This window comes from Hirundo rustica, chromosome 4 (genome assembly GCF_015227805.2).
Source record: "Hirundo rustica isolate bHirRus1 chromosome 4, bHirRus1.pri.v3, whole genome shotgun sequence".
Lineage (NCBI taxonomy): Eukaryota > Metazoa > Chordata > Aves > Passeriformes > Hirundinidae > Hirundo > Hirundo rustica.
In genome coordinates, this window is record NC_053453.1 from 71,761,466 (window position 1) to 71,774,116 (window position 12,651).

At 38.6% G+C, this 12,651-nt stretch overlaps 1 protein-coding gene and 1 long non-coding RNA gene across 5 annotated transcripts in view; both read right to left on the bottom strand.

Annotated features, from left to right (window-relative positions):
- Nucleotides 1-6,300, bottom strand: part of LOC120752034 (uncharacterized) — a 29,364-nt gene extending 23,064 nt beyond the window's left edge. For 2 of the 3 annotated variants that reach the window (XR_005700584.2, XR_005700583.2), the window contains exon 1: nucleotides 6,116-6,283. This is a non-coding gene — a long non-coding RNA (uncharacterized LOC120752034). Of the gene's footprint in view, nucleotides 1-6,115 lie in introns of all 3 variants that reach the window. The other variant, XR_005700582.2, reaches the window with a different exon arrangement.
- A 4,653-nt stretch (nucleotides 6,301-10,953) lies between these two features.
- The window catches only part of AEBP2 (AE binding protein 2), a 40,492-nt gene continuing 38,794 nt past the window's right edge, over nucleotides 10,954-12,651 (bottom strand). Inside the window, exons 8-9 of one of the 2 annotated variants that reach the window (XM_058420368.1) lie at nucleotides 12,377-12,443; nucleotides 10,994-11,106 (exon numbers count right to left, since the gene is read on the bottom strand). In XM_058420368.1, coding sequence (XP_058276351.1) covers nucleotides 12,389-12,443 — 55 coding nt within the window. In that variant the 3' untranslated portion in view covers nucleotides 10,994-11,106; nucleotides 12,377-12,388. Of the gene's footprint in view, nucleotides 11,107-12,376; nucleotides 12,444-12,651 lie in introns of both variants that reach the window. The other variant, XM_040062661.2, reaches the window with a different exon arrangement.

The following is a 12,651-nucleotide window of genomic DNA, read 5'->3' on the forward strand; positions in this document are numbered from 1 at the left end:
GAGGTAATCAGCAGAATTAAAGCTTCAAGCAGTTATGGATATGAAGAAGGTTGTAAGAAGCACATTCCTTCACTCCTCCCTTCTCCTCATTCTTACTTGGTGCTGTTCATCTCAGGGATCAAATTGCATCAGCTTTGGCAAACATGTCATGCTTTGGTGAGTGTGATTGCCAGCACCAGGAAAAGGTAAAAACCCACTGCCAGTAAGTTTATTAAACCATGCAGTAACAGACACAGGTCTTCTGCCTCCAAACCCCGTGTGCTCACTGCTGCTTTGGGAACGTACAGCACAGCTGGCCTCAGGGAAAGGGAGTCAGAGGAAACACGGAGGACTGCAGCTGCAGGGCAAAAATGGAAAAATTTGGAGTAGATGTTGAATCATGATAACCCACAAAGAAGAAACCCTCTGGACACCAACAGAGGATACACATGAAATGATTTTTCTCTTCTACCACCACCCCAGAGTTGTGCTGAAAAGCCTCCAGATAGGGATGATGTTTAAGCACTGGAAATCTAACGAAGGTCAGAATAGAAGCAAAGTGGCAATGTCAGAGCACCTTTCACGCTTTTTCCCCTGTGAATCATCTGTTCCTTTCTTTCCCCTTTTCTGTTAAAAAAACCCCAAACAAACTAGCAAAAAAGCCCCAAACCAAAACCAAATCAGCACGGCTTCTTCTGGGGTATGACCACAAAAAAGGCCTCAAACTGAAGCCAACTGATCTTCAAAGGAGGAAAGAGGAAGAAAGTGCACACAAGAACAGAAGGATATGTTGACTTTTGGATTTATACTCTTAAAATATACAATCACTCAAAACACACATCATCTGTCCCACTGACAGCTAAAACTTTGTCCCCTGTTATAAAAGAAACTGATGAAGTGCAGATGGCAGCTTGTGTATTGAGTTGGCTGCTTCATAAACTGTAATTATGGTGGATATGAAATGGATCACCTCATCCATCTGGAATAAAAAATGGGATTATCACTTGGCAATTTTTTTTCTTTATAGGACTGCAAAATATCTTGCCTGTCGCTACTTTTTGGCATGGCTCGAGTTTAACAATGAAATATAAAAGAATGCAGAGTTCAGACTATCTTTTATTTACAGAAGTGATAAATTAACCACTGGAAAGATAAAACCTGCCCAAGAAATCATTTCTCCTCGCTGACCTCATGCTTAGGCACTGCTTGGAATGAAATCAGCTTTGGAAAAAGTTATCCATAATTAAAAACAAATGGTGACCATGCACAAAAAAGATACACCAATAACTGGCTTGTAATTTCAAGAGTTTCCTACGCTCCATGGAAGCCTGAACCTTTCCTAAGTATGCAGCCAGAATCTAGTGACATACTCACCATCACTTGCCAGATTGCTGTCATGTGTACAGCACACATCAACCAGTGATTTGTTTGTTAAAAGAAAAAGTAATAGGAAAAACACGCTCCTTTTGGCTGTGCAAACCACAAAACAATAGATCTCATGATAAAGTTGACACTACATCCTATGAAACACACAAAGGGCCCACGGAATACGCATTATTGTGACTCAAATCACCCCTAACGTGAGCTGACCTTCGGCTTCGTGCTACACAGGCAATCTGTGACTTTGTTACTCAGCATTTGTGTACTCACATTCAGGAGGCATTTCAGGGATGAACCCAAAATAGCTACCCAACTTACAGAACTCAAAACTTAAAGGTTATTAGCAGATGCCACTGCTGTTGGGGGCAAGGAGGAAAACCACATGGAGAGAAGTGCACTCTCCACTTAGACAAAGATGCTGATCAGAAAGCTTTTTAATAAAGGAAAAACAACTTGCACCATAGAGTACAAACAAGACAATTGATTTATTCTTCAACTTCTGATTAGCACTTTGCCAATAACAAAAAACCCTCAAAACCACATGGATCATTTGAAAAAACTTACTTCACACAAACGTGGAAAAAATAATTTTATCACTGCAAAAACTCCCCCAGAACATCTCAGTCCAGTTCTCAGCTGTGACTCATTTACCCCAATCCCATTATTTCTAGATTCATAATCATCCCTTGCCTTTCACATGATGGCAGAACAAGTAAATTAATTCTATACTTCTGCTTTGGCAGTGTTTGCACCCATTTTGGATGACTACTGAGTTGAACAACACTGAATTTGGCCCAACAAATTCTTACATAGCTGTTTGCCAAGCCTCCCCCTCACCCTTCCAACAAACACATGTTCATTCCCCATCAAATCAAGAACTGGACTTGTAGGCAGAGAAGAGAGGCTGTGTAAAAAACCTCCCTCTTACCACCCTCCCCTTGCCATAGCCATGGTAAGATTTAAGTCTAGATTGAGGGGTTGCCTTTGTATCACACTTATCTGCCATTAACCTCATGTATTTTTAGCCTTCATTGCTGTCTAAAAACTGGAAAGTATGACCTCAGTGTACTGAGCTCTACCTGAAAGTGCAAAGAGCCCAAGACTAACCACGAGTGCACCAGAAACTTGGCAATGACGTACCTGGAATCCCTAGAAAGGCACAGAGGGTGGTGAGAAATGCCACTTTCCAGGCAACTGCTGAATGATGCAATGAGGGCACCAAACAAAGGGCTTGGGATGACAGAAGGCTCAGGGTCTAAAATTCCTGGCTGAGGTGTGGGGCACTGCTGCATCCTTCCTCATGTAGCCATACAAGACTGTTTTTGGGGTGTCAGCTTGAATTTCAGGCTTTAAGCATAGGCAAAAGAGAGACACTGCACGTCACAGAATCATGGAACACTCAGGATGGGGAAAGATCTCTAAGATCCAACTGTTAACCCAGCAATGCCTTGTTCATCACTCAACTGTGTCCCCACGTAATACATCCATGATTTTGGAACACTTCCAGGGTTGGTGACTCACCCACTTCCCTGGGAATGTCACAGCTCCGTGGTTACTGCATTATCCTGCGCCACTCATGCAGCGATGAAAGCCAATTCCCTTCCTTAGTAGGAACAGAACCACGTCCCACCATCTCTCATTTACTGAAGGGTAAAGGTTATGTAGGTCACTGCTACAAAACAGCGAAGTGTTGGGGCACCAAAAGCCATTAGAGACCTCAGACCAACCAAGAAATACAGAAAAAAAGTAAACCAAGTAACACCACATTTTGGAAAAAAGGTTTTTTTCCAGAGTTCTACAAATACTACCAGACAATTCTAAGGGCAACTGCAGCTGTGAGTTTGCTTTAATCCTGCCTTGCACATGGTTACCCATCTTACAGACAAAAAAATTCATTTTCCTGTGAAAGGGTTACTCAGCTACAGAAGAAACCAAGGTTCTGATTCCAGCAGCATTTTTTCGTGGATAGTAATCTGAAAAGCTTTGCAATTTACAGGAACATAAAAGTTGTTTGGTGTGGGTCTGTTTTGTTTTTAAGCTCATGCTGAAATTGCCCAATTTTTGTGAAGGGGAAAAAGCCCAAACACCAATAATCTGATTACCTAAACAATTATATTTGATATGTAACCTACTTGAACAAGAAAACACAGGATTCCTGCCATGCCCCTTAAGGAAAATGATCATGTGGTCAGTGATGCAATCTTGGGCATCACTAGCAAAGAAAAGGTAATCAGAGAAGAAAGTGCCCAAGCACCATAATTACCCAGGCACATTTTACAAAACATGATAACGTTCAGTCTTTTCAGTACATGGGTAATAAGGTAACTTCTTTCAAGAATTTTCAGTCTTAGGAGTCAGTTTTATTAAAAGAGAAAGCAGCTTCTCCTCTGCAACATCTGAGAGACACAGACCAACCAGAAAAGCAATGAGGAGAGCTGTAGTTAATTAATACACAACTGATCTTGCATCAACAAACCAAACTGCACACAAGGAGGCTGGTTTAGAAAAGCAACTGAACACCTTCAGCAGTCCCAGCACCAAGTGATAAATTAATTCCTGCACAGCTTAGTGTGGTAGGCTGCTGCCACCTTTTGGTTACAGACTGTTGTGAAATTAGGTTAGATCCTAAAACACAGGCACAGTGGAAATGTACTGTGACGTGTGGGATCTGAGCACCTGGGAGAACAGTGGGGTGGGACAGGAACATCATCTGTACTTTCTGTAAACCGCACAGTGTGTGGCTGCATGTCTTGGTATTTACTTGGTATTTATTTACTGTTTTCCAGCTTAAAATATCTTTGAATCCTCTAGTGCTGAAATCAGCTCCCACTGGATTGCATGTAATAGTTACTAAATCATGAAATACTTTCTAAGGTTAAAATTAACAAATATTTTAGCCAAGAAAAAAAGAAAAAGGGTCCAAGGAGATAAATACATCAGTAACTACTATGAGCAGTTTGTACAGCTTGTAGTAATTACCCAGCTGAGGCATCAGCCAAGGTAAGCTTTTGTTTGCACCTTTCCTCCACGGCAACTCACTTCTGAACAAAAAGAAAGGCAGTTTAGTTTGACAGAGGCCACCTTTTACCCACCAACCAGCTCTCTGAAATTTTTACAACATATTTATCTGCATCGGCCCATTTTAAAAGCTATTTGTAACTAGTCAATGAGATAGAAAACACACAAAGAACTACCACCACGATGGATTTGACCTACAGAGCCTATGTTACATCTCCAGCAGCAAATCCATACAGCTCTGCCCATGAGGCAAGTCTGTCCACACTCTGAGCTCAGACTGTAACATAAATCTCCAGTCTCCAAATCAATGGCAAACTCTCAACAACTGTAGAGGGAACAGCTACAACAAAACTAATGGATGAGCACAGGATTATTAAAAACGCTTCAGATCTATGATCCTCTTTTCTTAAGGCCATACAACCCCATCAAATGTTACCTGACTGAGGCAGCACAGGTGTCTGGGCAGCAAGGACAGGGAATTCATGGATGGCTGCACAGCACAATGAAAAGGCAGCAACACCACAGGATGGCTCCAAGGATGGAGGCAGAGGAAAAAAATTTAATAAGTAATTACACATGAACTTGCTCATTGTCAGCAGAATGTCTCCTGACATCCTTTTCTGCTTTCCTACCTCCTCACTTGTTTAAAAAGAAAGAATCCAGCTGCAGGCAACTGCTAATTAAATACTTGGGCTTTCAGCTAGTTACTGTATGCACACATCTGCTCTGCCATAAACAGTTTTAAGTGTAATTGACTTATTTTCCATGCTTTAGGAGAGAATATTTATGACATGAAGAAAGAAGAAGTAAGCAGGGTCAAAGTCCGTGCCTCATATTCACTAGAAAGTAAAAGCTCCGAAGTGTTTAAAATTAGAACTGTTTAAAATGCTTTTTTTGCTATGGGGCAGTCTTGAATCTCACATTCCAAAGCTTTGCTCCCCAAAATTTACTAATTTTTTGGCCTTGAAATGATGTAAGCCTGAATATACATTTCAGTGCTTAGACATGTTTAGGTGGCTCATCTTGAGCATTTTGGCTTAAGTGAATCACAAGCAACATCATGTTCCATTCCCCTTGATTTCACAATCTGGGTTTCAGACAACAGATTTGAACAGAGGTAGACAAGTCAAATACTCATAATGATGTCCTCCTAAAGTCAACGAGGCATTGGTCAGACTCCACATGTCTGTGTAAATCCCACTGAGCCACATGAGCTTAGACACGACATTTCATGGATGAAACAAACCAAAAAACATGACTGAGCAGCGACATTGAGGAAAAAGCAGATCTCAGAGTCTGGATGGGGCTTTCAATTTCTAGTACTATGTCCTAATTTCAGCTGGGACAGAGTTCATTTTATTCCTAGCAGTTGGTACAGTGCTTTTGGATGACAAACGTGCTGGTATCACACTGATCTTCGACTTTTTGCTGAGCGGAGCTTACACTCAGTCAAGGACTCGTCAGCTTCTCATGCTCACCTGCCAGGGAGCAGATGGGGGTGCCCAGGACAGAACCAGGGCAGCTGACCCAACTGACCTAAGGGATATTCTTTCATCATTTCACAAGGTCTCCAAGTTGATCTTTTTCCTCCAAGTCTCACTCTTTGAGACAGCCAGCAGCCCTTGATTAGTCAGAAGGGCAACTGACTGTCTCAAATGAGGCAGTTCTGACAGAGAAGGTACAACTGGCACTGAAGGCTTCAAACATCATCACCTTGTTAACTGAAAGTCTCTCATACCTTTTCTGTGCAGCCTCCCACAGGCAGCTCCACACAGCTCTGGCTCTTTCTCTCCTTCTTCTCTCTTCCTTCTGCAGTTCCAGCTCACTCCTTCCTGTCCCTGGCACTGCCACCTAACCCTGTCTGTCCCTCACACAACCTCCTGTCCCTTCCTCCTCACAGCACCCAGCAAACTCCAAGTGACCACTCTCCCAGCTAACTCAACTCTTTTATCACGCCCACAGCTCTGAGGCAAAGCTGTTCCCACTCTTTGGTAATTAACACAGCTGCAATGTATTGGGGGCAAGATTGCCCCCAGCACCATATCTGTCCTCCCCCACAGTTCTTCACAGCAATCTATTTGGGATCTCTCGTCTTCCACTGAGCCTACAAACACAGGCAAACACCAAAATGAAAGGATATTAAAATCTGACAATTCTTCTGAACAGCATCCAATGGACAGAATTCAAATCTCCTGCACACAAGCCAAGCCAAGGGGATGTTATCAGCAATTATCTCTCATTTGGGAAGAAATAAACAGATTTATCATATTACTTAGTATTTGTTGCTTTACTACTGAGGAGGATTTACAAAAGTTCAAAGGGCCAGTTTTAGAATTAGGAAAAACAAGTAATGTAGCATCAATCACAGCACACTAATCTTCACAAACAACTGCAGGACTTGAATTTATCCACAACTGGCTGACAACCAACAGCCCACTTTTTGTACATAATCAACACAATTTTATTCTCTTTATTCTTAGAACTACATTTCCTTACTCCACTGTAAGTTACATCATGACATCAGGCACATCCTGATTTTAACTCTTCTCTAGGTAAGAGTTAGAGATAAGTGCATGGATGTATGTGGGGGAGAAGGGGAAATGAGCCTCAGATCTCTAGATCCCAGCTCCTTCCATAGAGCTGGGCATGGTATTATGAACTCTCAACCTTCAGCAGCCACCAAACTCACAAGCAGCATCTCCTTTCCTTCTTTATCCGAGTCTGCACCCAAGGTTCAACATCATCTCCTGGGCTGGGTCACTCCACGAGCTCTATGAGGACAGCTCAGCACCAGGAGCCTTGTGAATAACAACAAATAACTCCCAATTCTGCTATGACCCCCCCTGAAAGGCCAGTAAGCTGCTACATATCAGAACTGCTATCTATTTTTAAGTACTTTCAGAAATTATAAATTAAACTACTTTGAGGCTGCAATACAAGTTTCGTGTTGCTTAGAACAGTAGTGGTTCAGAGCAGGTGGGTGCTTATCTCCCCCACTCCCAAAACATAACACAGAATTTTTAATAAAAGTTAATTCAACAAAGTTTACCAGAATATTCTTTGCTTGGAATAAACAAACACCAATGGCTGAAAGAAGCTGTAGATTCAGCTGCTTTTTTAAAAGCCAACTTTCCTTCTGTTGTACTTGTCACATATTGATGTGACAAGAGGAATACTTAGGATAGGTTCACTCACAAATTTAAAATGTCAAGGCAAGAAAGCATTAAATGAGAATAAACCATCAATTTCAGACTGCAGTATTAAACAAGACCAGTCTTCTGCACTAATTAATTCATACACAGTACTGAAAAGCTGAAAGGAACAGAAATCAACCACTTGAATTTCGATTATTAAAAACAGTGCATGTTTGAACACAATTCACCTGTTTGTTCCAAATGAAGCCAGTCCAGAATTAATGTGCAATTCAATTTGAAATGACTAATATAATTACTTCACTGACTGTAAAGGAAAAATATAGTGCAACCTATCGCACATTTTGGCCAAAATCTGAAAGATCCGCAGTAATTTGAGAAAATTATATTCAAAGTAAGTATAAGAAAAATCCCAATTTGTTTCTGCTCTGTCTTTAATAAACAGATTACTAAGGTGCCTTAGCAAACAGAGTAAGATCTAGTATCAAACATTCAGCTGTGTGCCATGACCAAATGCCAGCAAGTTTTCCCAGACAAGAATTTCCATCCATTTAAGCAACAAACCCTCTGTTACTCCGTTTTAGAAAACTGTATAATTCAAGCCAACACATTCCAAAAGAATGGGATTTTGAACCCAGATATTTGTGTGCCCTGCAACTCCTGAAAAGTGCGACTTCAAGGAGCAGACATTTCTCTACAAAGAAAATAAACACTCAAGCTGGGAGGGAACAGAATCTGTAGATGTCTGGAAAACCTAACATTACAAAAATGTTCTTGAGAAAGACAGGGAGAAACCTTTAAATGTTACATCCCAAACATCCCAAAACAAAGCACATGGAATTACTTAAAAGGGGAGAGGCCAATTATTTCAGAAACACTTTTCCAAGAGTAAGAATAAGATTATTTTCAGAACAAAGTGATCAGCACCCTGTGGCAGTTCCACGTACCTGGTATTCCCACAAAAGTGAAATATACCCAGGGGCACACACAAAAACTGCAGCAGAGCTTTAGAAAACAGGACTGGCATTTGAAACAAAACACCACCTAATTAATTCCAAAATTTGTAGAACGCAAATAACTTTCAAGCATAAATAGTTTTAGCAATTGACTTTGATAACTACAAGGTAAAAACCAGCCAAATACCCACTTACCTTCTGACTTTTATGGAAAGTTCAATTAACTCCAATGTAACCATTTCTTCACAGATGTTTGTTACTTAAACTGATTTTTCCTTCCAAAGCAGAAACTCTGCCATCAGAACACCAGATAGTAGTTTTCTCAAACCAGGAAAAGTCACATTGTACATGAACACCGCATTACTTGAATCCATGAATTCCCCCTTCTGTAAAGGTGTGCGTTACAACTTACAGAGGCAACAGTGTCGGTTTTATGTTTGTTTTTGAAAACTCCATTGAAATCTTACAATTTTGAAGCTTATGAGGTTTGTTTGCTTTGTTTTATTAGAAAAAATACTCAGGCAAGGTCTACAATCATCTGTCAATTATAAATGACTTACAAGAAACTCATGAAGCAATAAAATTAAAAAAATACAAATACAAACTATATCTGAAACACTTCTATTTGGCAATTTTATAACAAATTCAAAAAAAAAGAAACAAAGATTACGGATTACTTTATAGGTACAGAAAAAGCAGTAGGTGAAGTGCTCAAGCAAAAAAAAAAAAAAAATAAACCCAAAACACTGCATTTTTTCCAAAAATAAAGTCACGTCACTACAGATTTTATGAATAATACCCTTATTAAACAACCATTCCAGAACATCTTATATTAGTGGTGCTTTTAATCTGCACTTCATATCGTTGATAAGATTTTTTTTTGTGTATATAAGTAACATTTTTAACCCAGTGGAGCTAAGCAAGGCTCGTGTCAGCACCAATGCAGAATGCATTTGTACTACATCAGGATATGCTCACTTCTGCAACCAAAGGGTTACTTTAAGTCTTAATCTATTTAATAAAAATTTAGTGTAAAAACTGCTGGTTATTAGTTTCACTGTAGTAAATTCCTCCCCAATAAGGAGGACTAACTCTGCAGTTTGACTGCATATATCCATACAAATTTTACACATTAGTTCCTTCCGACAGTAAGGAAAAAACTAATTCTGCGTTCACTATTAGTAAGGAGTGCCATGAATTCATTATGGGTACTATTCATCCCTCTAAGATTTCTGGGAAGGATGTTCAATGTATTTTTGTTCTTACAACAGATACTAACAGTAGTATATAGTCCCTTAGGTATGTAAAAGAAGGTTTTTTTACTGTTAAGGAAGGTGCTTTTTTTAAACAATTCTTCTGGCAGCACTAGTGAATTACAATATCCTTCAATATTATTTCTACCGTAATATATACATTTTAACTTTCATGCCTCTAGAAAAACATCTACAGTACATTTCATAATATAAAAATATATTACAAATCTGCTGAAATATTTACAAGCAATGTCCTAATATCTATATGCAACATTTTTGTCTCCATACAAAGACTAACAGGTTAGACGCGTCTCTATTTGTCAGTTAAAAAAAATCCACGGCTCCTTGCTTATTAAGCAAGAAAATGATTTTACTTTCCTTTTCAAAGCCAACTTTGGTGCATAAAGGATTGAATTTCTAGATTAATTTTTTTTTAAAAAATACCATTTTTTTTTACATCTAGAAAACGTTAGGCCAAATAAAGTATACTTTACAAGTGAATGGGGATCCTAGAGGGTCAAAAAAGCAAAATAAATCACCAGTAACACTGACTGCTTACAACGAGGTTTTCCAAACCCGCCCATTGATACGGATCACATCAAAGCAGATCTGATTTAACACACTACACTACTCCTGCAAAGGGGTCAGACAGACTGCAACACTCTGAACATCTCGCAACCGTACTATATGTATTCAGAGCTGACTGGAAAAGACAAGCATTCCATCAACATTTGTTTCAACATCATAATCCAACATATTTTAGGGATCTGCAAAAGGACACGAGGTTACAAATGACGAATGATTACTATCCACCATACTCAAAGGGCAACAGGATAATCCCTTGGTAGCTGTTCTATTGTCTGGCGTGTGTTAGATTTAGTTAACATTGACAGGAAGCCCAATAGCTTGTTAACAGTTCTCCTGGGAATCGGGAGGAAATGGTGATGGTTACTTTTTCTTTTCATCAAATATAGACTACTGTATTCACTAAAGAAAAAAGCAGCTTAAAGAAGCAAGCATGCAAAGCCTTTCAGTTGTTCCACTAAGTTGCCAGAAGAGTGTTTGCTCAGTCTCCCACTGTACCATTCCATGAAAATGTGGATATACAGTAATATATTAATATATTCCACGGAAGCATCAACTTCATTCACAGAATGTTTACACTAAGCATAAATATTTCTCTAACCAAAAAAAAAAGAAAAAAAAAAAAAAAAAACAAAAAAACAAAAAAAAAAAAAAAAAAAATCAAAAAAAGATGGGATTTGACTAATGTGCAACTTTATTTCTAAATCCATTGTCAGTGACTAAGACTGCAGGTGTCCCCACTTGCTTGGTTTTTACCTCTTCAACCTCTTCTGGGGCATTGTTCTGTAAAAGAAGATGGTACACCTTTCCATTAAGACCCTGTGATGTATACATCAGTCAGCTGAATGCACTATGAAATCATGACTATACAAAATCTACTTTCATTCCATTAAAACTAAGAGCCATTTCAGATGATCTCATAGAAGTATACACTTCAGATAATTATCTCAAACTTTCTATTAAAGCATGACATTAATAGCTGCCACTGAATTTCTTTAACTACCTTTTCCTCTTGCAAAGTTTTGATTTTTAAATTTATATCATTAAGCTCCCTCAACTGGTCCCAAAAGCTCATTTCAATCACAGACTGATCCACACTGCTAAAAATAGAGTACAACGTTACATGTGGGGATCTTCATTTTATCTGGGAGAGACAGAGAGCTTTGCTAATTTTTCTCCAAGGACCTAATCCAGAGATCATTAAATTTTTATTTTAAAAGGTAATTTTTTTTTTTTTTTTTCAAAGCAAACTAATCTATCAAGCTCAGCAAAGGTAATAAATATAAAATTATTACCACCTCAATTAGATTATAGAAGTCACTGTGTCAAGCAGTTTTAAAATACACAATCCAATCTCGCCACAACATTCTTATGATTTTACCATTAATAGCAATGATTCATTGACTAAGGTAAGTATTTAAAACACATTTACAAATATAGCAAATACAGTAGGATTGGTTTTCATATTGTAAAGCAAGTTTTCATTAATTTGATTAGTGAAATACACTGAATATTAAAGGTGAACTGAAAGGCTTATTGCATTGAAAGTCTGCAGATTAGTGTTTTATTTACTCCTTGAGACTCTTGGTCACTGGATGTTAAGGAAGAAACATCGGAACACTGAACTTCTGTTATGATAAACTTTCTTTCCAAAACCCATTTTCATGGATTTTTTAATATAATCACATAAATGGACGCTCAGAATTTCAGAATGAATTAAGCATTTCAGATTACCTTTAAAGACTGTACACACAGAACTGTGGGTACTGACAATCATGGGAGAGCAGTAATAAAGGGGTGGGGGGAGAATCAGGAAATTATTAGAAACCAGATGGATTAGAAGCCAATCTGAGGGCCTAAAAACAGAAATGTGAAAGTAGCTTAAAGACAAGTAACATGGATTGTTCCCTTTTGTCCCCCTATAAAGAATCTTGTCATAAAAAAATAACAGTACTTGAATACAAGTACAAGTTTCAAGGTAATACTATATGTATTACAGCTGAATATAATATGGAAAGATAAATTTGGACTTTAAAAAAATTGGTATACAAACCAGTATGTGATCTTAACAGAAGTGATCTTTCAGGATTCCACTGTATGTACTTCCTTTACTAGAATTTCTGTACACCAAGCACAAAAAAGTAAAATACACTTGGTAAATACACACATTCCCCGTTTCTCAGTCACTAGAGTTTAGTTCAAGAAGTAATTGTGAAATAACTTAAGACCTCAGAACTTAACTCCTGGACGTTTACAGTACCAAGGCTCCCTGATCTGGTGTATAATACATTAGCAATCCTGATTTTCCAACGTCAAAAAGTTAAGTGA